Source organism: Scedosporium apiospermum, assembly GCF_000732125.1.
Source record: "Scedosporium apiospermum strain IHEM 14462 chromosome Unknown SEQ_SAPIO_0066, whole genome shotgun sequence".
Taxonomy (NCBI): Eukaryota; Fungi; Ascomycota; class Sordariomycetes; order Microascales; family Microascaceae; genus Scedosporium; species Scedosporium apiospermum.
In genome coordinates this window covers 376,108-399,914 of record NW_015971767.1, presented here as the reverse complement: position 1 = coordinate 399,914, position 23,807 = coordinate 376,108, and the positions used below count along the sequence as shown (strand labels likewise).

General features: G+C 52.7%; 4 protein-coding genes across 4 annotated transcripts; 2 read left to right on the top strand and 2 right to left on the bottom strand.

Moving 5' to 3' along the window:
* Nucleotides 1-1,904: 1,904 nt before the first annotated feature.
* On the top strand, nt 1,905-3,020 carry SAPIO_CDS1547 (Uncharacterized protein; the record flags this gene model as incomplete). Its single annotated transcript, XM_016784791.1, has 2 exons — nt 1,905-2,075; nt 2,196-3,020. The coding sequence occupies 2 exons, from the start codon at nt 1,905-1,907 to the stop codon at nt 3,018-3,020; spliced, it is 996 nt and encodes a 331-aa protein (XP_016645548.1).
* A 909-nt stretch (nt 3,021-3,929) lies between these two features.
* SAPIO_CDS1546 (uncharacterized protein) lies at nt 3,930-6,403 on the bottom strand (the record flags this gene model as incomplete). The annotated part of the gene is made up of 11 exons (XM_016784790.1): nt 3,930-4,190; nt 4,257-4,347; nt 4,417-4,776; nt 4,840-4,901; nt 4,974-5,033; nt 5,121-5,328; nt 5,387-5,537; nt 5,613-5,634; nt 5,719-5,898; nt 5,980-6,071; nt 6,163-6,403. 11 exons carry the CDS (start codon nt 6,401-6,403, stop codon nt 3,930-3,932), a joined length of 1,728 nt encoding a protein of 575 aa, XP_016645547.1.
* A 3,123-nt stretch (nt 6,404-9,526) lies between these two features.
* Nucleotides 9,527-12,204, bottom strand: SAPIO_CDS1545 (uncharacterized protein; the record flags this gene model as incomplete). Its single annotated transcript, XM_016784789.1, has 2 exons — nt 9,527-11,120; nt 11,897-12,204. The coding sequence occupies 2 exons, from the start codon at nt 12,202-12,204 to the stop codon at nt 9,527-9,529; spliced, it is 1,902 nt and encodes a 633-aa protein (XP_016645546.1).
* Nucleotides 12,205-19,152: 6,948 nt separating this feature from the next.
* Nucleotides 19,153-23,762, top strand: SAPIO_CDS1544 (uncharacterized protein; the record flags this gene model as incomplete). Its single annotated transcript, XM_016784788.1, has 6 exons — nt 19,153-19,758; nt 19,905-19,975; nt 20,062-20,182; nt 20,293-20,784; nt 20,879-21,061; nt 21,297-23,762. 6 exons carry the CDS (start codon nt 19,153-19,155, stop codon nt 23,760-23,762), a joined length of 3,939 nt encoding a protein of 1,312 aa, XP_016645545.1.
* Nucleotides 23,763-23,807: the final 45 nt, after the last annotated feature.

Sequence of the window (23,807 nt, the reverse complement as noted above, 5' to 3'; positions counted from 1 at the left end):
TTGTCGAGGAGGCATTGAATTGGGCCGCCGGACAATTAAAAGAGGCTGATGTCGAAATATCCTCTCGAGGCGGTGTGCTCTTCGATCGGGGCCTGTGACAGGACTGGGGGATTGAGAGTCGATCCTCTCCTGCCTGATGATGTCGTTGAGTGGGGAAAGGACAGGACAGACGAGGCTCCGAGCTGCAGGCTCAGTTCTTATCAGGGGAGCAAAAGCTGATAGGGTCGTGGTATTACCGCTGCCATTGATCGAGAACAGCAAGGCTTAAGGCTTTTCTACAGATATTGAATTGAGGCGATGATGCTCACAACTGGAGCCTGGTCGAAGGTTCAAAATTGTAGCATCAAATTGATCAAATTGAATGGTCCTGAAAGTCTCGTTGGGTTCAGTTAAGAGTGTTTCGTAACACTTCAGGGGACTCGTGCTTTTAAATAGTACCTGAACGGAACTGAAGGATTGAATTGATTGATCATGGCAGGAGTGAAGTACGAAGTAGCGAAGTACAACTGGTTAAGTTTGCCTGGTCGGAGGTATCTATGTACTTAAAGGTAGTTTCCCGCCTTCCAATCCGCTAGTGGCTACAAGCCAGTAACTTTCAGGCCGCCACAACAACACCATTGGCTACGGCAGCCAATAGGAAGCGGCCATATTCGTAAGGCGACAGGGGCTTTCATTGGGCTGCCAGTTCTTAGTACGTACAAATTGTGCACTTGACTGCCAAGTACCGAGATTTTCTTGAAGCCTAAGGCAGCACCTTGACTTGCGCAAGAGTCGCCCCCACTCTGTCCATCATCACAATTGTCCTCGGACTTGGACGACTCTGAACCAGTCTCAAGTCCGACGTCCAACACCCGCCAACCAATACAAGCACCTGTGAGAACGGAAGCATTCGTTGGATAGATTAATTAAAGCTAGGATTGGGGTTTACTCATTAGCCCCTCGCTCACGCGAAGCGCCGGTCCCCCGAGACCTGGTCCTGGAGAACCCCTGCCGTGCTTCCGCGTCATCTGACCGTTCTTTGGCTTCCCTTCCCGCATGTCCTCCCGGATCCAGTTTTTCGGGCTCGTTTTCGCCCAATGGATCCGGGGATGCCCGCTTCAAGGTTTTTGTGGCTTTTCGGGTACGAATCTTTAAGTTCTCGATATCAAAGCTGCTGATTAAGAAAATGTGATATCACGTGATGACGCGTTTCTTTCGTGGTCTTGGCTAGGAGAGGGGGCAGTGGGGGAAGCAGGTCATCGCCGGCCCTGGACATTGTTATCGGGGAGATGCCACTCCCCTTTCCCGGTGTCTTGGGTCAGGGGCGCATCTGGGGGCGAATGAAACTGATACGAAATACGAAGTACGGAATGTCGTCTTGACGGGTGTTATCTTGGCACCGCCTGCTCACCGCCGAGAACGTACACGGGGGACAAAGATGCTCCGATGCCCCTCTTCCCCGCCGTGGAAGCAAACTCACGGCGTGTAACACCCCGTGGCTCCAGTGACTTCCCCTCCAATGCGTTATTGCGTGACTCGGCTTGTCCCTGTTGTTGAGCGATGTGAGTGTCAACTGTCAACCATCAAATGTTATTTTAGGCAGCACTCGAAGAGTTTATCCATCTCTTACTTGTTTCCCTTCCTTGCATATCTCGTATCGCATTTAGAGCACAATGTAACCCGGAGGGCGTAAGCCGGTCTATCCTTAACCATCCCTCTATATAAAAGGCCCCCTCGTCGAGGCCTCAGGCTTACTGCTCTCGACTCCAGTTTCCCCTTGTCGAGACGATCTTGTGTCACGAGGCTTGAGAGATCCTCCCTCTCGTAGATCTTCATCTGATTGATATTGGAATCCTTCCAGAATTCGTGGCAAGCCAAACCCCTGTTCACCGGATCGACTTTCCCCGCTTCCCCGGTGCATCAAGATGTTGGCCAAATCCACGCACGTCTTCGCTCAGCACGGCGGGGTTAACCTCGAGTGTGACGTCTACGAGGACGCCGACTCTTACCCACCTGATTCCCCTGTATTTCTCTTCTTCCACGCCGGGGGTCTAGTTGGGTGGGCACGAGAGCACATTCCCCCCTGGCTTGTGCAGGTAATTCTATTCCTTCTTTTTTTTTTTTTACTATTATTACTTTGTCTTTTCACTTTTTATCATCGCCGGATTCTAGTTAGTTTATGGACCATTTCCCGCTAACCGAGGGCAACAATCCAGGTGTGTTACCAGAAGAAATGGCCTCTCATCAGCGCAGACTACAGGTTTCTTCCCCAGGCGAAAGCAGAGGGCCTCTTGGAGGATATCAGCGCAGCATACTACTTTGCATGGACTTGGAGATCAGACTCTAGACGGGTTATAGTGGGTGGTGCAAGTGCTGGCTTCTTCCTGGCAACTCTCACAGCCCACCACCTCACGCCCAAACCCCTCGCCCTCCTCTCCATAACAGGCATCTCCACCTTCCAACACCCCTTCTTCTCCTCCTCCACTCTCCTCACCCCCAAGCCCCTCACCGATGAAAACATGGCCCCCCACCTAAACATGGACGGCCCCATCGCCACCCGTACCGCAGCGGGACCGACGCCCTTCGTCCTCGAGCGATTAACCTCCTCCGGAGCAAAGAACACAGACTACGTCCCCCCCAAGCCGGAAGATGAAGACGCCAGAAACGGCCCCGGTTACTCCCGCGGCATGCTCTACGACTACTATCTCTACCATAATAAGTTCCCCGTGCTCGTTGGTTCCATCGACCCTGGCTACGGGCCCGTGTTCGTCGAGTCTGGGGAGGAAAAGAAGTTAGCGCCGGGGAAGGAGGACTGGCCGCCGACGGTGATTATTCATGGTGATGATGATTACGATGTCAGTATGGATGTGAGCGAGCACATGGTTAATGCGCTGGGAGAGGAGAGGGTGAGTTTGTTCCTTGCGGGGGGACAGGGGCATTTGTTTGAGAGGGAGTGGTTCTTGGAGGATGAGGAGGATGCGATGGGGGCTGTTAGAGACGCTGTGGAGCGTTTGGTAGCTATCGTTCAGGGGACTTCATGAGAGAGAAAACATCTAATCTTAGTTAGCTCGGGGAGTAGACTTGAGTGTGCCCGTGGCGATGATTCGGGCACATCCTGCGTTACTCTTCCAGGTACTCAGCTCAAGTATCACGCAAAGCCTGGGCAAACAGCACTCAAGTGCCTTTTTTTGTCATGCAGCTGAAATAAAGAGAGCACTGGATCCATATTAAAATACACTCCATGCCTCCACCAGTACGGAAATACCAAGAATTCTCCACAAAATGAAATCGAACCTCCCCAGAATGTCTTCTTCGAGATGCATGAACCCCACCCACACAACTAGTGAGAAAATTCTGCGCACGCAACGCCGAAAACAAACTTGATCCCGTTAGCGAACAGGAACCATCACTCAAGTTCCCTCAAAACAGGAACAAATGGCCTAGTGGCCCAATGGCAAGGCGTCTGACTACGAATCAGGAGATTGCAGGTTCGATCCCTGCCTAGGTCAAAAAGGAGATGGAAACATCTTCATTTTTTATTTTGTTTCTGCCTTTTTGCTGTTATTATTATTATTTTTTCTTCGTATTTTCTTTTTGATTATTTGTCTTCATTTCCCTATTTTCTATTATCTTGTCTATAATTTTTTACGGTTTTTTTAATGTTTATATATATATATATATTTCTCTTGTGCCGTTTTGTCTGTATTCAACCCTTCTTCAGCTCGGGGTATTTTCTTTGTTTTACACTGGGAATCGAGAGAGGTAAAATGGAACTCCAAAGATCACGACGTCTTCTCTTTACCGAGACGTTTGTTTAATTATCCAAATAGCTATCACGCCCCAGCATTACCAACGGACAGCCTCCAACTTAACATTACACCGAGTGATCGAAGGGAGAAGAGATTCTCATAAAGAATCATACATAGCATCAAAGAAAAGCTCACATCCACCTACTCAAACCTCACCTCACCCACCACCTTCTTCTCATCAACCCCCTCCTCCCCGCCACGCCTCTCCCGCTGCAACGTCTCCCTATAACCCGCCATGACGCCATCTTCCACGCTCTCGGCAAACACATCCACCTCGGTCTTGTCGAACTTGCGCGCCGAGACCTTGTGCTCGAACAGCACGTCGAGCTCGGCGAAGGAGCGGCCGCGGGGCTCGGGGACGCGGAAGTACGTGTAGACGACGCAAAGGGCACAGATTCCGCCCTGTATAAGTTAAGACTGTTGTTAGTCGACAGAAGGAAAAAGATGCCAATGGGAAGAAGAACGTACCCAGAAGAAGCCGGTATAGTTGCTCCAGTTCCATGCCCCGGGGTTAAGCATGTAGGGTGTCAAAACGCTGTTCAAAATTCCGACAATATTGCTGCAGGCCCTTTGTTAGCATAAAAAGAGAAACCATAACGGATGCCGATCCCTCGGCCGTCAAACTCACTATAAATTCCTCCCCAAAACCACCGTCTTAATCTGCAACCGCCTCGAACTCAACTCCCCCACAAGCGAATAACAAACCGTCCCCACGGTCAACTGGTAGCACAGCGCCCACACGAGCATGATGCTCCCCGTGGCGAGCGAAGCCTGCTCGCGGCGGGCGTCGGGCACGAGACCGAGGAAGCCGAGGATGAAGAGCATGGTGCAGAGGAGGGAGAGGCCGTAGAGGTAGAGGGTGCGGCGGCCGATGCCGAGGGTCATGAGGAACCAGGCGCCGAAGACGCCGGCCATGTTGATTGCGTATTGGCCGAGGGCGAAGGAGTAGGCTTTGTTGGTGGGGAGGCCGGCTTGTTCGAGGAAGTAGCTGGAGAGGGTTAGAAAAGGTAAGAAGGCGGATGGAGGGGCTTTTTTCTTCTTTTTTTCTTACGTTGAGTAGTTGGAGAAGGCGTTGCCGCTGAGGTTTTGCATGGCCCAGACCATGCAGACGACCTTTCATTGTCTGGTTAGCATGGACTTTGGATCCCTGAAGTGGTTCAGGTATCGGGGTTCTTTATTCTTTACCTCTGTTCTTCGTAGGTCTGTTCCCTTGAAGCAGTCAAGGTACGAGGCACCAGCCGTGATCTAATTAATGTGCGATTAGCTTCAAACTCCAGACCAAGACCAGGACCGTCACGAAAAGGGGGGCGGGGCAACGAGGAGGCAGATTACCTTTTCCTCCAACGCCGTCGTGTGCACCATCATGGCCACCGTCTCATCAGCATCAAAGTCCGTCTCCCGATCGACGCTGGTCAGTCTCAAGAGCGACTTCTTCGCGTCTTCGATACGTCCTCTCCGGACGAGCCACCAGGGAGACTCGGGGGCGAACCAGACGCCGATGAAGAGAGGGAGGGGCCACATCCATTGGAGAGCGTAGGGGCTTGGGAAAGGTTTAGCATGGGAACGGCCTAAGGAGAGGGAAGGATGGGAAAACGCACATTCGATAAGCCCACTCATCTTTCCGATCCAACATGGACATGATGACTCCGATGCCGATTTCCTGTCCGAGACCCCAGCAGAAGTTGATGTAGGTGGTAAGATAGCCTCGGAGAGCGACGGGGCAGACCTCGGAGGCGTACGTGATGGTGACTTTTAACCACCCAGGTTAGACTTCTTTCTTTACCCCAACCTCTTATCTCACGCCAGTAAATTTAAAAGACTTACGAGTCTGGAAGATACCCCATGGCTATATCCAACCCCGTGTCAGCTTTCTTTCCTATTTCCAACGCTTTTTTTTCACCTGAGAGAGAGGAGAGAAATGTTCACTTACAATTCCGCAGAGGATTTCGGCGACGAGCAAAGTCTGTACGTTCTGGGCCGTGAAGAAGATGGCCGTGAACCCGGCGATGCAGGCCAGACAGGTGAGAACGGTCCAGCGGTAGCCGAAGCGTTCGGAGACGATTCCGTTGAGGAAGAGGCCGAGGATTTCGCCAACGTTGGCGCCCTTGGGCTGTGTTAGCAGTGGTGGTGTGGGGAGAAGAGAGAGAGAGTTTGGTTGTGTCAGAATGAGAGAAGGAAACAAGGGCCATACATTACTCAGTCCAGCCTGCCACCTCGCAGGAACCTGATATGTTCCGTCGGGAAGCTGCTCGCCATATTTGCGATTAAACTGGTCAAACGCGTCTGCATGGGGTATCAGAAAGAAAAGAACAAGTCTTGCTAATCTCCACTGTCCTCCTGTGCAAAACCTCTTCACTGGGAAACGGAAACTTACAGAAATTATTCACCAGACTGATATCATAGCCCTCCATAACAATACACGTCGAAATCAAAATGCTCCAAGCAATGGCCTTGGGGTACAGCTTGATACCCTGCCACAGAGTCATGTTCCTCTCCTTGTCGGTTGCGGCTTTGGCGTCGCGCAGGATGGCATTGGCCGACCCGTCGGAGAGCACCGCGCCGGCGTCCGGAGTCGGGGCCGGGGCCGGGTCGGAGTGGGCTTTCTCGTCCGCCATCTTTTTATATATATATATATTTTTCTCTTCCGGGGGTTAGGTTTCCCTTTTGTCTTCTCCTGTGGGGAGTCCGCTTTGTATCTCTACTTGGTTTTATCCGGCGATAGGATTGGGGGGGCTGTGAAGGGGATGTGGGTTTAGGAGGGCCTCAAAGAGCCTGGAAGTGGGACACCATTGAATGTGATGACGATCAATACATTGTCAGGTCTCGAATGGGGTAATACTTTTTGTAAGTCGTTTGTTTCCACTTTGGAATTTTAAACTCTCGCTGAACAGACTAAGCAGGCAGGGAAGAGAGGAGAGGAGAAGAAGGAGAGAGAAAGGTGTGAAGTTGGAGGAGAGTTGGAGGAGGAGAGACAGAGATGGAAGGTCACCCACACGCATCCATCCTACACTACTTCGTACATACAGATTTCCCGCCCTCTCCTCTCTCCACTTGCTAAATTATCGTCATTGCAGCTAACGGAACATTGAACCATTTTTTGTTGATACCCACAAAAAACTTCGAAAGTTCCATTTCCAATTCGAGTTGGCGTTCCATTTCCCACTTGCCACTTTCCAGTGGACTAGACTACACTACGAATACGCATACTTCGTATCTTCACTCTAGCCTCTTCATCCTTGTCCTTGTCTTCTTGCCGAATCCACATTTCCCAGATTTTGCGGTCACACACTACTAAAATTCAATCTTGGGATCGGACTCCACCCCCGCAGGAACATTCGAGATTCAAAAAGTCGGCTGGGGAGACCCCGACTTGGCTCTCACTCTCTCGCTCTCTCACTCTCTCTGCTTAATCCTTGCTGCGGGCGGTGTAACATTGAAGATGCACATGCTCACGGGATACCAAGCGTAAAGCATCTATGAACGAGGCGAGGCCCGTTGATCTCTTCCCCCTTCCCCCTTCCCCCTTCCCCCCTTTCCTTGGCATTTGCCGGCTCTTTCCTTTAAGCTTGAGCCCCGCGAATCCAGATCCAGAATCCAGCTCCAGATCGGCAGTCATATATAGTGCAGTACACAGACACGTCCACATAACACGTCCACATAACACGCCCAGATACAACACTCTTGCGCCTATCCTTCCCCTCCTCAACTCTGAGTAAAAAAAAAGAAAAAAGAATGACTTGGACTTCTTGCCTCTCTCCCTCTCCTTCGTCTGTAAACCAGGACCATCATCGCCTCCCAAGAACCAAGATGTGGGACCCCCCCCCGGCACCACATTAGCCCGACATCTCCATCCTACCAAAGAAAAATCCTCCTCCGCTTCGGCCAAATTAAAATGCATTGCATCGTCGGTCGTCCGACAAGAGACTAGCAGCATTCCTCATCCACTAGAGCCCGTCCAATGACGACACAGGACAATCTCTATCGGGCAAGTCCTCGTGCTTGTTCAGAAAATTCCAACAGTCTTTTTTTTTGCTCACTGTACCGTAAGGTCACATGTACCAGCTTATTCTTTTTTCTTTTCGTATTTTTTCTTTCTTTTTTTTCTTATATATTTTTTTTCTTATTCTTCTTTTCCCTCTTCAATAAATACAGAGTGGAAGTACACTACGGACCATGGTGAACTTCGCATTGGGCCTACATTTATTGCCTTCCGCCATACGACTCAAGTCTACCTGTGTGCGAAACTCTTAAATAAGAGACCTTTTGACCATGTCCCAGCCCATTTCGGGGAGCCCCTCCGGAGTAAAAATCGCTATCGTCGACGACCAACCCCCTCCCTAGCATCTCACTCACTCCTATAGAGTGCTGTGTGCCTCACGAGAGAACCTTCCTTCGCAGTCCCTGTTGAACCCATACATAGCCGCTGGCTACAATGTACTGAGGTATATCGAATATAAAATGCTGACCTGCATCAGAGAACCACGCTCTCATCTATCCCCAAGGCCAAGGAGCATCTACAGTTGTGACAACACAAATTTACAAAACAACATCTAACAGCACTTCAATTGTTAAGGGGGCACGTCTTCATTAGAGCCAGTTCCTCTCATCTTATCGTACAACCACCAACGGCAATCCGTCCCTTCCATTCGTTTGCAATCGCAAATCGAACCAAAAAAACCATCCGCCAAACCCTCTCCGAAGGCGTAAAAAGCAGGAAGAACAAAAAGAGTCAAGACTACAGTCCCACCGTGGCCTTTCCATCCCGATCCATGATCAGAGAAAAGCAGCAAAATTAGACTATGATCTGAACCTCCCACCCCTCCGTTTCCGCCAAACTCCATAAACGAAGTCGAAAACAACAAAATGATGCGTGGCCACCCTCCTGATCAAGAAACATCAAAGGAATCAATCGACAGTCCGAACCCGACTTCGACCTTGAAATAAACGACCGCCGAAGAAACTGCAAACTCCGAAGGACCTCCGGCCCCAGTCAGCTGGTGAATGCGTAGGCATTGCCATCCACGTAGGCCCGCCGACGTGACGGAACACCACGGGGTGCTGAGGATGTTTGTGAAGAAGAAAAAGAGAGCGCGGGGGAAAGAAGACAGAAAAAAAAAAAAAGCACAACGAAGAATCAACAAGACAGGGGGTATAGCCATGACGCAAATGGTAACAAAGGACAAAGGGAAAAAGGAAAACCGAGTCAAAAAAGGAAACTCGAGCAACCATGTTGGCCCCAGTTCCCTCCCTCAAGCCTCGTGGGTGACGCCAACGCTGCCGGAAACATGCAAGTCGATGTTCGTAGTACAAGTTACGCCTGTAAGTGTCGAAAAAAGGAACAGGTATCCCCTCGTAAGACCTCGTGTGACGTGTTAACATGGTGAAATGTCGTGGTCGTGGTGATATCGACTCGATATCACATGCAGAGTCGCTCAACATGATGCGTCGGAAGACGGGGAAAAAGAAAATGAATCGAGAAACAAGTGAAGAGTGAAAAGCCGTAGTAGAAACTTAGTTCTAGTTCGGTTGGCTGATTGGGGGTGTTGGGCGATTCGTCAAAAAAAAAGCGGAACCTAACTTGGACGCCAAAGTATCCGCGCCCTTAATCGTGATGATTAATTGATCCTTCGTACGTGTAGCCTGCCCTGAAGGTGCCGAGGACGCCGTGCGGCCGCAGCTGTCTGTAAAATGAAGTAGAGACAAAATAGGACCAAGGAGGCTGACAAAAACAGCTTCACTTAAACACCGCCACCCATAAAGGCGGCCAGGTCATCCAACTCCATGAGCTGTCGCTCGAAAGCCGAGCACAGCTCCGCAGCAGTCATATCGGCGGGGGCATCGGCCTCCGACTTGGGTTGCACCGCGGCACTAGCAGCAGCGGCCGCAGCAGCAGCCGCAGCCGCCGCCGCAGCCGCCGCAGAGTCGGATTGAGCTCCGAGAGTGGGGGGCGGGGTGCCAGTGGCGGGGGTAGCGGATCCTCCGCCGTTGATCGTGGTAAATCCGGACTTGCGGGCCATGGGAGGCTCACTATCGCCTCGCGCACTGCCGCCGACCGAGTTGGCGTTGTTGATGGCCGCGCCGTCCGCGTCACCTGTCTCCATGGCGCTGTCCGGGTTCGACGCTGCCTCGTCCTTAACCGAGACGGGGGTTCGCTCCTGAGCCACCACGCCGCCAATGGTGCCGCTAGTAGCAGCCTGGCTCGCCTCGCTCTTCAACACTCGCTGCATAACCGCGAGGTGTCGGAGCCATGGGGTAATGAGGGGCCAAATTTCGACACTCTCCTCCATAAGGTGAAGGCCGTCCTTTACTATGTTACCGGCCGTTTCGATCGAATTGGGAGGCGTTAGGCCCTTGAGCGAGAGGTACGCAATCGTGGCGCTCGCCGTAAAGGCGGAGAAGAGCATGAAGATGGGGTAGCAGACGACTGAGTCCTTGTCAGATCCCTGCTCAAGAGCCACGAGCAGAGCCGTGGTGCTATGGCACGAAGCCATAAGGCGATCAACAATCTCGTGGCAGACGGGCGTGTGCTTGAACTCGTCAATATTGACACCCTCGGTAGTGACCGAATGCAACAATCGGCGTCGGTGGAGGAAGATCGTGGCGCAATGGAGAATGCAGTGGAGCATGGCGAAAGTGAGGCCCGAACCCATAGTAATGTGAAGGTTGACTTGGCCAGGCTTGTCGATGAACTGCATCGGCAGAGACGCCCTGAGCTGATCGATCGAGGCAATAAGAGGGATGCACGTCTCGGCGTTGAACGACTGCATCGAGCTCGTGAGCATCTGCACAACATCGCGCCAGATGGTGGTGGCGAGAACGATGTGGCCAAATTCGCCGATCTCGCCAACCTGAGCACCGGGGGGCAAGCCCAGAGGTTCATGCAGCATCAAGGTCTTAACATAGACGGCATTACCAAAGGCAAAGTTCATATCTGAGCAGGGCAGTGGAACGCCGGCGTAGTCGCCGGGAGACAAGGCTGGGTATCGGCCCGGGGTGCTAGCCAGCAGGCAGTCGAGAATGTAAATAAGCCAAAGCGTACGGCGCCAAGATTCGTCCTTGAGGAACCGCTCGGCCTCGGGCTGGGCGTGGTGGCTGTTGAGGATGCGGTGCATCTGCATCATCCGGACGGCCTGGCCGAGGTAAATGTAGGCCCGGACGGCATTTCGCGAGCCCCATTCATGAATGACAATTAGGCAAAGGGCCTGGATGTCGGCAAGGGTCGGATGGTCAAGAGTCTCGTTAATCCGGGCGAGGGCCTTGCTCGCAAAGTGCTCGGCAGCGGCGGTCGCACCGTTTTGGCCACCGTATCGTCGAATAATGGCCGGCGAGCTCCTAAAGAAAAGAAGATTCTGTGTTAGCGCAATCTGTCACGTGCTCGATACTTGCGGGGGGCGAGAAAGTCGAGTCCGGTGGGCAAAAACGAGTGGTAGACCGGGCAGTCATCAGCTCCGAGCCCGACAAGCCGAGTCAACCGTCTCCCGAGGCAGTGCTGTGCTAGGCAGCACCCGAGTTATGCCAACAAGCTTGTGGAAAAGCGACGAGGCGACCTTTGGGGGAAAAAGGGGAAACAAAAATGAAAGCGAAAGTGAGGGAAATTCTTACCTTGATGCACAGCACAAAAGTGCATAAACGAGGGACAGATCCATTGAAAAGGACTTCATTTGCTGGATGAAAGAAGGCTTGTGGAAGGCAACACAAGCTGGGAATGACTTGGAAAGAATGCGCTCACATTCCTGCATCAACTCAGGTCCAATCCTATTAAGCTGTTAGCGTCGTTCATCTTCTTTCCCAAAAGGTACTACAGCAGTGATTATGATAGATGAACCAATCTCATTTAAGGATAGGAAAAATATGTAGATTCTCTTGCCAGTAAGAACAGGCAAGTGAACCATTCATAAGGGGGTAAATGTGATGGGCTGATGTGATGAGCGGTATAGCAGCATGGGAAGCAACGAGTCATTTTGAGACGATGCGATGCGAGTTGCCACAAATGCAGAGTTGCACACAGGAAAAGGGCGGGGATAAGATACAGCAGGTGAAAAGATACAAAAAAGCAACAGAGAACAGAAATCCGGAAAAGAAGAGATAAAAAAAGGGCGGTTGCTTACTTCTCAGTGTTGCTCGGGGCTCCTCGAGAGGGCAACGCGCCGGGAAGGGCGCTACGAGAATCGGCCGAGGCGCTCGATCCAGGGAGGCTATCGCGGGCAGGTCGGTTGGGGCCAGCACGAGCAGGAGTTTGGCCGTGCATGTGAGCATTCGACTCAGAGGGAAGATAGCAGTCGTGCATTCCCTTTGCGCAGTTCCGGCAAGGAGCGCGTCCATTTTCGTAGACACACTTGGTCTTGCCCTTTCGGCAGCGCACACAGGCACCGCCGGCCCTTAGGGCTGTCTGGCGCACGGGGCCAGACGAAGACATGGTGGTGGACCGGAAAGGGGTTGGTGATCGGATTCTTGATCGGATATCGGTTTGAAATGGACGCGTCTTCAGCGATGGGGATGAAAAAGAAACGAGACAGCAGAAGCGCGCAGTCGAGAAGGCGATGCCTTGATGGGGGGGAAGGTTGTCACAGCACAGGCCCTGAATTTGATTCCGGAATGCGGTGTCTTGTGGTAGGGTGGGTGTGGGTGTGCGGATGGGGAAAATAGAGGAAAGAGTTTTTCTTCCTCCGTTGTGTGTGGGTTGGTGAAGGGGGAAAATAAAAAAGAGAAAGACGGAGGGGACGGCCGGGGCGGCTCTGGTGATTTGGGGGATGAGAAAATTAAGAAAGGCTGAAACTAGGGAGAAAGGGAGGGTAAAGGACGGAAGGTTTTTCGGGGGAGGTGGGCTGTTTGGTGAGGCGCACAATCGGCTTTCTGGCTCCCTCTATCCCTTTTTGGACCTGGGGTCGGCCGGCCGAAGCGTGGAAACTTGGCCGGGGCGGGGGTGCCTGAGGAAGCGAGAAAAAAAGAGGAGGGAAAAAAAGTGAGAAGGAGGAAACCGCGTTCGCCCCTTCCAACGCTAACGTTATCCGTGGCGCAGAACCACCGCAGCCGGAGCGGAGTGATGGAGACGGTGGTGGAAAACGGAAGGGAGAAGTGGATTTTTGCTCTCTTCTTTTCGCTTCGTCGATGCCTAGGATGAGAGAGGATTTGGTGAGTGGAATTACAGTGGTCTCTTGAAGTCCTTGGTCGAGGCGACGAGGACGGACGGTTCAGGAAGCCCCGAACTCAGTGCGGGATCTTCCAAGTGGTGGTGGGTTCTTGGCAGTCGTCAAAATCGGGCGAGTATCGGCAGCGACTATCCGACTAGAGAGGATAGTTTTATTCGGTGATGATGAATAAAATTAAACACGATCACCGAAAAAGGTTGACGGATAACTCGGTGATATTCGAAAAATGAAGGAGATACGGGGAAAGAGGAAAAAAAGGACTAATGTGGTGTTTTGTGAATGACGCGAGGGTTTCGGAGCGAAAGGTTGAGAACGTGAGACTAGATTTCGGGGGTGAGGGCGAGGGTGAGGCAAGGGGAAGGAAGGACCAAGGGCGAAGGATCGAATCAATGGGGCAAGGTGGACGTGGAAAGTGGGAAGGGGCAATCAGACCAAGGCACCACCAAGTTTACCAAGGCGCGCTGCGTGCTGCGTGCTTCGCTGGGGGGTACGAATTTGTAGTGTCTGAAGTAATGAAGTATACTGCTTCGTACGGTCGGCGGGCTGGACGGACAAGTCGAAAATAGGTTTACGGCCAATCTCGGGCGGCACGGTCGGGGGGTGGGTGGTCTGTGACCAGCCCTCATCAGAATTGATACTTCGTCCTCCCGTTTTGATCGATCAGCATGTACCGTTTGACTTTACAATCGCTTCAGGGCTCAAGTAGCGTCAAATCTGTATATCGCAGGCCCAGTGAGCGGCAGAGGCTGCCAGTAATACTGTACATCATCGGATGTAGGGCCAGGCAGTGTACTTCGGAGACTCAGAAACGCCAGGCAGTCATCGCTGGCCAGTTCCTGGTGTACTTCGACACGCGGTCGCGGTGGGTACCTTCCAGTAGGCTTACGGAAGGCTGCTGGCCCGGTTCTCTTTGTTGAAAATGCCGCAACGGGCCCTGAGCTAAGCCGAGAAGGAGGAAATGTCACAGGCAGCGACTGCAGCAACGGCAGACATCCCAAGCAAGACGGAGAAAGCCAAGAATTTATTACACATGCTATCGCATCAATACGACAAAGAGATTCTCTGCGACTTACGTTTGATTCGACGGGTTTGGGAGAGACGGCGAAACTACGCGACCGACCAAGGATTTTGGACCCTTTCAATCTTGGGCAGGTGAAGCCCGGACGGATCGGATGTTCTTGCCGGAGCCAGTAACCCCCCAGACCAGGTCGCCTCAGAATGTCGCGGGGAGGTACGAGGTACAGTTCCCCGTTGATATCCAGTGGTTTGATCAATGATATCAATGATCAAATGTCAGCGCACGCCACAACCTTCCATCCCAATTTCCCCATTTCCCCCTGTACAGAGTACAGAGTACAGCCAACCTGGCAAACGATGGTCCGCGGCAGGTGCGGCAACCGCCAGTCGATGTCGATACTTTTAATGTTCCGACAGGTCAACGATTTGAGGGGGGAGAGTTTCGGGGAACTCTGTCGATGTCGACTCGGAGGCCGAAAGTATAAATAGGCGTGGCTGTACTCATGCAGAATTTTAAAAATACGATTCATCCGGTCTTCCAGCCTTCCTACAGTTGCATCCGTATTTGAAGCGCTGCTGTGTAATGGTCGCGGTCTGTGGCTCCTTCCTGGATGGGGCTGGACATCGGGGGCAGTGTGGGAATCATGGACCCCGGAGCACACGAGCTGAGGAAGGCGCAACTGGAGCGGGTTGGGGTGTGAGATGCTTTCCTACTGTACGAGTAGCTCCTACCCCCTTAGTTCTTACCCCGCCGCCGCGACACACGACACATGGAAATCGCAAATCCCACAGCACCACACGCACTTCAACTGTATCCCGGGTCCGTCCCCAGTACCTTCCCCGACCAAGGGAGAGTTTGCCATGTGAAAGATCGATTTCGTTTTTCCGCTTGCGATGCGACAAAGCACACGAAACTCGAATTTCCGACAAACACGACTATTTTCGAGTTCTCCTCTTTCATCACTATTTAATTTTTATTATTTCTCGTCTTTTTTTTTTTTTTTTTTTGTACGGCAACCTCGCGCTTCAAACGCCGGCAGTCTTCGGTTTCGGCAGGGAATGCAGCAGCACGGGTCCAGATCGTTGCCTCGTCGTCCTGATCCGCACCCGCACCCGCACCGGCCGAGGCACTGTGTCATGGTGTAATGAGCCAGAACAGGGTGGGCCGTTCTTGTTCCGGCTTCTCGCGAACGTGACCTTTGCTTCTCTGTGGGGGGGAAAATTAAGGTAGTGGCTAGACTGGGGTGTAATCTTGGAGTACAGCTGGCAGGAAGATCATTTATCATCCCGAATCCCGCCAAACAGAGCCGGGAGTCGTCTTGAGTCGATACCGAACCCAGCTTAGCGAGACCTTGGCGGACCGGTCAAAACACAGTGTCGAGATATTTGGTGAGCGAACAGCCCCCGGAGGTATCAGATCTGGACCTTCGCTGGCTCGACCCATTCCAGAAAGCAAAACGAGGCTCTTGGCCCGGCGACCTTGGGGGCGTTGAGATGTTCTACCTGCGACAGTGCTCCGTACAGTATCATACGGCCACGCTGAGTCTGCCACTTCGAACCCCGTCTGCCCCCACAGCCCGTTGTCCAGCCCCCAGCCAGCCCCGAGGACTTGTTCTTTTTTTGCGTCTGCCAAGCACTGAAGGGTCCTGATTTCCATGCCCATTCCCTTTCCCCCTTAGCCTCCGTGCAAGTGTCTTTTCTCCTCGTTTTTGCCGTTTTGCCTTCGCACATTTTTCTTCTTACCGCCTGATCGACACGGTGATGAACGTCCGAGGCCCCAATCCCGCTGTGCCACCCGAGCTATCCGTTTTCCGTCCTCGGTACCCTCTTACACTCTCTCCAAGCAGTCGAATTTTCTGCCCCATCCGATGACTCGCTAGTTTTCTCGGCGATTATTATTAATTTTCTCGGGGATTTCTTTCTATTCTTTTGTTAATTTTTCAGTCGCGACTTTCTAACATTCCATACTTGTAGGTGGACCCCCGGTAGGTTAGACACAAGGCGTAATTTCACGTCCGTCCGGGAACACCGTGCCTTGGAAAATGTACCGCCGGTCGGATGGAGTTTGCTGGTCATTTCCGAGGATAGCGAATCACTTTCTAAGCCCAGACACGTAGCCCCATAGACGAAGGAGGAGATCGCCAGTCCATGACGCGAGAGGAGAGGAACAGCAGGCGCCAACACGGGTTCTGTTCTCTCCTTTTTTTTTGGCCCCCAAAATGTGCGAGTCGATTCGTACGCTTAGCAGCGGACGCGCCTTGGAGGTTCTAATACTGACGAACTTTTTTTCATTCCCTTTTTTTTTTTTTTTTTTTTGTTATATCTTCTTCTTTTATCCATTTTTACTGCTAGTCACAGGCCGGCCATTTCTCCTCTCTGCCGGTGAAATGAGGGTTCCGCCCCCAAGCGCTAGAACCTGTCGGAGACACAGTGGTCTCCTCGCCGGCACGGCACAAGGGGACACCGGATCGTCCTAGCTTGCCTGTCTTATGCTTCCCACGTAAAGCGAATGGGGCCCTGGCCCCCTCTCAGCCAGCGCAGAGATAACGCGCAGAGCATTTGGAACCAGCCCCGGCCGCCGCGGCGCACAAGAATTGATACAGGAAAATGAGCCCATCCCAGGCCTTTCGTCCCGTTTCGGACCCACCGCTCCGTTAGATTCTGAAGTGCATTGCTTCATACCTCGTTTACTTTGCCCTCATTTTTCATTTCCCTTTTCCGCTTTTGAGGGTCTTTCCTTTCCGCAGGTTTTTGTTCTCCAAATCCTATTTGTGGGGACCGATCGATCCCCAGACCGCAAATGGAATTTGGAGAGAGGGTGGATCGCAGAAAGTCGAAGAACCCCGGAGCCAGCGGTGTGTGAGTGTGCATGCCAACATCGGAGGTCAAGGAATCAATTGTGATCTTTGGGGGCGGCGCAGGAACCGGTTCCCGCAATATTACGCACAATCCAACCAGCGTTCGCTCTTAAGTACGACTTCTTTGCCAACCCTCCTTTTTAGCAAACGCAGACGCGATAATACCGTGATCATCGAAAGAGGGAGGGGGTTACGTGAGTTTTCTCACAGTCGACAGATATCCGAATCATCTCCGAACAGACCCGGTGAGATCATGGGGGACCCTGCGTTCTACGTTCCCGGCAGTGTGGCACACACACACTCGGTGTCTGAGGAAGGGAATGCGAGACTAAACCTTTGGGCCTCGGAGGCCCATGGGCCATTCGTATCACACAATCCGTGTAGTACCGCGGAGGTTATCGACCCATCGATAATTCGCCGTGCTCCTTCGTAAATGCGCAGAGAAGAGCTAGTCTCAGCTTTCAACTTCCGTGAGCGCCCCGTTCGGTGCGGTCCTACGGAGGGACGGAATGGGAGAACCTCCTTTTTTTTTTTTTTTTTTCTCGGTTGTTGTCCTCTCTACACCACATCTAAATTCATCCCCCTTCCCGGCCCCAGGCTAAATTTCCGTGGGAAGCTCCTTTTCATGCCTTACGGACTTGCCGGGCCACGGGATTTGTTCTCACGAAAAGTATGATGCCCTATTTTTGTTCTTTTGCGGGGAAGCGAGGCGGAGGAGGCACATTTCAAATGGGAATGGGCATTTGCCGGATTTGGCTCCCCGGAGTCTGGTGAGGGTCGCGTGCGCGTGCCAGCAACGAACGACGGAGAGGGACCGATATTTTTCGAATCTGGGGGAATGGGAATGGATAGATGCAAAAAGTGGGTGTGTTCAAAAGATTTCCTCCTGTGAAACGCGAGGGACTGAAAGCGGAGACGTTCCATTTCTCGCATACGCAGGGAATAGGTAGGGCTTTTGAGGGAACGCCTCGGCTTGCGTTGCGCGATGCGAGCATCATTGTGAGCTCACGTCGAAACATAGGGCCAGAGAAAGACACGAACCCTGGTTGGGGGCTCTCCAACCTCGTGGGGCACCCTGCCAATCGATTTCCTTTTTTTAACTCTTTTTTCTTTTTCTTTTTTTTTTTTCTCTCTCTCCATCTGTCCTTTTTCGGATTTCCCACCCCCCGCGAAAATCGAATAATTCAATTTACGAGCAGACACATCTCCATGCGACCACGTATCCTCCCCACCCCGATGTAACCTTCTATCGTACGGGTTCTTCCACGACCCGGACCCGATTTCAGGGTGTCTCTGGCTATAATTATCGTAGAGTTGTATTTCGCAGGCCGGTTGATTGGCGGCAGGTCGAAAGGAATGTTTTCCGCGAAACGGGGAGCCAGGGGACAGTTTTCGTGCTTTGTCGACTGAGTCTGTCAGAGCTGGCTTTGTTCCTGAGGTTGTTGGAAGGAGTCTGCCACGCGCCCCCTTGATAAAGTCTTTATTTTGAATTTTTATTATTACTTTTTGGAGCATTCTTGAGGAAATGCTAACGTGGACAATGGCTCGGAAGTCCAAGTCGATCATTTCTCGATGGCCGACCTCGGAAAGGGCGACCGCGACAAAAGGGCTTCCTCTGGCGGCATGCGATGGCATGACGTTTGGCCGAGGCCGGTTTCTGATCGAGGACTCATTCTCGTTGTTGACCCAAGCATTCGGTATCGATAGGAAACCGTGTTCATCATCGAAGGGTTCTGCATCGGTGGAATGAAACTGATATCCTACTCCAGACGTCATGCTGGAGCGATGCCCCTCCACCCAGGTTCAGGATTGGGATTCTCCTTCATGAAAGACGGGAAATGGGCGTTCACAAAGGCCTTCGGAAGCCTGTTTCGGCTTCGGCAAACGAGACTATGGAAACAGCTGTGCCACTTCGATACCCAAGTGAACAGTCGAATCCAAGTTGATATCCAGCGCCTTCGACACATCCGTTGTCAGATAACCATCTCGACTCAACCTTTGAATCGACACACGCAACTATGGTCAGATGGGGAGCTGACTGGACCAAGTGATAGTGATTCAGCTCTTTTGACGAGCTCCTACCTTTCCGTAGAACTTCTCCCGTATCTAAGCCCATCTCTGTTACTCATGGCATGCCGATGTATCCTCAGTTGCTTTGTCCTCCACTTGCTCAAGATACCAACGGGCAACCAAAGACGTTCTGTCCCGGATTATATCCCTTCTCACGCACAACGCCACTGAGTCCAAGAGCACGCGTCTGCCAGGAATTACTACTTGATACCATCTCACTCGACCCCCATCAACCACCTCTCGCAGACCGACCACCTTCAATCTCTCAAAATGCAGGACCAGAACCAGAACAACCCCAAACCCCATTCCAAGCTCTACCGAGTCCTGCCCAAAAACCTCTCAATAGGGACCCGCAAATTCCCAGCCGTGCAGGTCGAAGTCCCGCAAATCGGCACCGCCAATGCCGGCAAGTACTGGGTGACATACGCTCCCGACTATCTGTCGCCAGGTTACATACCCCCGCCGCAATCCGGTGACGCCCTCGCCAATCTCTGCCCGGTCCTACACCCCGGGCACGTACTCAAAAACCCCGCGAACCCGGCCGCGGATATCCATCCGACGCCGTACGCCAAGCGATGGGGTCTGCACCCGGAAGCGCTGCCAGGCAGGTCGATGACGACGCCGACGAGGACGGATGAGAGGTTTTTCGTCGAGGGGGATCCGCAGAATGCAGTACCCGTTACATATAAGTGGATAATGGAGTATTTCGAGAGGGCGGCCGCCGGGGAGTCGATGGATATATCGGATTGGATTGAGGATTCGGTTCGGGTGAAGCGGTTGACTGATACAGATCGGAAGTATTTGGGTTGGTTTGATAAGTTGTGGGAGGAGGAGATGTGGCAGGGGTTGCTTTTCAACGATTCAACTTCGAGTGAGGTATGGAGACGACTAGCCCTACCCCCGGGCAAATCCATGAAGAACGGGCTTGACTTCGAGAGATGTTGGTGTGTTGGGAGGCAAAGAGAGGGAGTGGCTCGGATAGGATGCGACTAAGGAAAAACTCCACTAATTTCTTTCTTTAGCTCCGCGATCTTGACGTCTTTAACATGCGAGACGATATCCCTGCCTGCAATATCAACGTTCCTCTCCACCCGTAAGAAGGCCTTTTCTCCCATCTTTGCCTCAGGCGGAGTCTCCTCTTCTCACCTAGTGAGTGTACTGACAGTTCCTGCGTGGTAGAGTTCTAGCAAGGGATAAATGGATTGCCCCCGTCCAAGACGCCGATTGTGGCAATTACGAGGACGAGCCCCGATGGTTCTACTCGCTTGGAGACAATGTCCATGGCGAGTGGGATCCAAAAGTAAGTTGAGCGAGGCGAATCCCCACCCGCACGCTCACCGACAGCCGGCGCACTTATAAGGAGGGAGAGGGAGGCTCAAAGTGCTAACAAGATGCCAATCCTCTACTTAGAATAACGATGCACTATGGAACGCCATGCTACCCGCCTTCAAACTAGCCAGTGCAATCCTCCACGAAAGCCCTGAATTCCTCTTCGCCCTCCCCCGCCTATGGGAGTACCAACAAATGGACGCCCTCCGCGACCCCCGCGAGCTCAAGACCTACCCTAGGTTCGCAACCTTCGACCTACCCCTCCCGCCTGGCCAGCGTCCTTTCAACCCCATTCAGGAATTTCAGTTCCTCCGAACCCCGTACTATCAGAACATAACCAATGCCGTCTGGGCACATGTCGTTCAGCGGGTGAGATGGGGCATCCAGGGAGGCGCGAAGTTCTCGGGGGTTTCCACTGCTCAGGTGTGGGATCCTTCCACGGATCCCATGGAACATCACTTTATCATGTTTAGCCCCGATGATATTTTTCCGCTCCTCGTACCGTCGTATAGCGGGAGCGAGAAGCTTATGACGAGCTTCTTCATCGCAAGCACGATACTGCACGAGTTGGCTGTAAGTTAAGAAAAAAAAGAAAGAAAAAACAGTCTACCCCCTCGATACACCACCTTTATCACCTCTTGCTCACATCTCCATGTCGATGGTGTAGCACACGACTTATGCCGCCCTGAAAGCCTTCTTCCGTAACCCAAGGCTCCTAGGGCCTCGAGCGACCGGAGCCGATTGGCCGAGGATCCAGAAGGCTCGCCGATTGTTCTGTGAGAGCACGATGCGTGAGCCGTATTTCCAAAACGAGCCCATTGCAGAGCTCGGTTACTCCTTTGAAAATTGGGTAAGCTCCCTATTTTTTATTTTATTTTCTTTTTTCTTTCCTTTTTTTTTTTTTTTTTTTTTTTTTTTTCTTTTTTTTTTTTTTTTTTTTTTCTTTTATCTTTCCCTTGCTAGCTCGCATCGTTCGCCCTGGCACCGCCCTGCTCTTATTCCCAGCCCACTGCCAAAACGCAGCTCGTTCTCTTCCTCTCCACTCTAACGTGCTCTGACCCTCCTTCTTTCTCCCCCCGGGGCAGCTTTTCGGCGGCAAGCCACGTTCCATAATATCCGCCCACAGAAACATGCCTTATCGCCTACACCTCTCCGTCGCCCTCGGCACCGAGCGCTACCCATTCGCCCACGCCTCCGATGGCCCCAGGGCCGGAAAATCGGACTCACGAACCCGGATGCCCCTTATGACTGGGCCGCCGACGGAACCCGACCAATGGCTGATCAACAAGCCCATCCACCTTGTCCAGCCGATGTTCACTTTCGAGTTTTGGGACACCATGATCCCGGCCTACGGCTTGTCCGCTCTGAAGATGCAGGCGGCTCACCATCCCATGAAGGCGAGGATTCCGATGCACGAGAACAGAATCAGTCACTTTTGGAGTTTCTATGCTGGTATAGAGGGCAGTATGAAAGAACTGGAACTCATGTTGAACGAGTTGGAAACAAAAGGTTTCCCCATAGCGGCCAATTACCTCGTCGCCCTCATGGGCGAGAGGGCCCGGTTCAACATAGCAGCCCACCGATGGGCTAAACACGAGGCGGCTTACAGGGCCCGGGCAGTGGGCATGCAGAAGAAGATCGTCGAGGTACGCTGCCTCTGCCTCGAGGCGTATACAGTGAGCCAGTTCAACCTGATGCAGGCCACAGGCGTGCGCGACTGGGAAATAACGCAGCGCTTGACACCCACGCTCGAGAAATGGGCAGAGGCGGCGCGTCTCTATCCCGGCGGGACGGTGCCCGCCGAGTCCGAACACATGGCCGCTGCTGTGGGAAATATCGTTGCGTTTATCCAAGCCGCCCGTGGGGCGTTCGGCACCGTGTGGCGCCGGATTCTCTCTCGCTTACCCGATATCCTCAACTTCTTCAACTGGGAGGTGGCTTTTTTCGAAAACGTCATCTTTGACATGTACTCCATGAAGGACACCAGCCGCGCGAAGATGTCGGAACGGTTCGGCTCCCCCTGGTATGGCGCGCTCGGAAACATGCTAGTCGTGGTGCGCAGCCTCATCGTGCAGCTCGGCGTCGCGCAGAAGCACTATCCGCTGCTCCCCGAGTGGCTGACTAGATTCGTTGAAACGTCCCATCGCATCTCGCTCCTTAGGCGGTACCTCGTGGTTGACCAGAAGAAGCTGAACCCCGTGGAGTGGCGCAAGTTACTGAGCACGCTGGGCAGGGCGAAGGCTTGTCGGCAGACGCATTCGAAGAACTGGGCGCGGTTCGTCAACTCCTCGATGGCGAAAATGACCACGGAGTTGAAGACGAGGTTCGAAAACACCGTGCAGTCCTTGCTCGGGGTGGGGAGCTCGCAGCATCCGCATTACGCGTTCCAAAAGTTCCAGAATACGGGTCTTCCCGTGCTTGACCCCAAAGTCCTGACCGGGCCCTTCTCGGACTTGGTGAAAGTCATGCAACAGGACAATGATGAAGTCGTGGTCAACGTGGCGATGGATATGATCCAGGAGGGAACTCTCAACCCTCTTGACCCCAATTCCATAGCCGGGCGGATCGAGGCTATAGAACAAGAAGTCCGCAGGCGAAGAGCAACGGCTGTGGATTTGCAGAATATCATAAACAAGATAGAGGATATATACGCTTTGCAGAAGGACAACCAGGATCTCTATGAAACGGAAATGACTCTCCAAGAGGCCCAGAGGCTTCGTGCTGGTCTGCTGAGCCAACTCGATGAGCTTGAGCGATGGCATCTAGAGAGTCACCTCGTCGACGACCAGCAGAAAGTCCACAAAGGATTTAACGAGACGAAAAAACTACTAGAAGACCAGTACAAGGCAATTAGCGAAGCTGAGGAGAGGCGCGAAATACTCCAAAGAGCAGCTGAGGCAGTGCTGTCGCCGGAGCAGCAAGCGCTAGCCACCCAGAAGCTAATGCAGGACTTGCTAAGAAAGCAGCAAGAGGCTGCGACGATGCCAGCAGGAAACGTACCTCACACTGCGTGGCCGGCTCAGGATCCGAACGTCTTTACCCCATGGGGTGACCACCACCCCACCAGCATTTTGACGAGTGCTGATTGGGATTTGCGTGATACCAAGTTACAGGAGGCAAGGGAGAGGTTGTTGAAGAAGAGGAAAGACCGCGATAGCGATATATCTCTTCTGGATCCGAACGAGTTCGTGCTTCCTCCGAGGAAGAAGCGGCAGACAAATCTCCAGTCGGCATCTCTCGCGTCGCTAATCCAGAGGCCGCCCTCCCTCCGACGCCCGATCGGCATCGCAAATGATCCTCATCCGTTCGCCACCCATAACCAGCGCCGGGCTCCGTTCGGAGGTCCACCTCGTTGCGACCAACCATTGGAGACACACGGAGATACGCCCGAGGATGTGGTCATGGCGATGGTGAATGAGGTTGAGAATTATCCGCTGAGAGGCCTGGGCGAAACGTACCTCTTGCCGAGCAACGCGAGAGAATCTTTGATAGAGGTGGCAAGGCGCCGTCTGTCGCCAAAGAAAAAGACGAATAAGAGGCGGAGACCCTGATCCTTTACTGATACAGTTTATCCAGGTAATATTGGGAGGAAAATA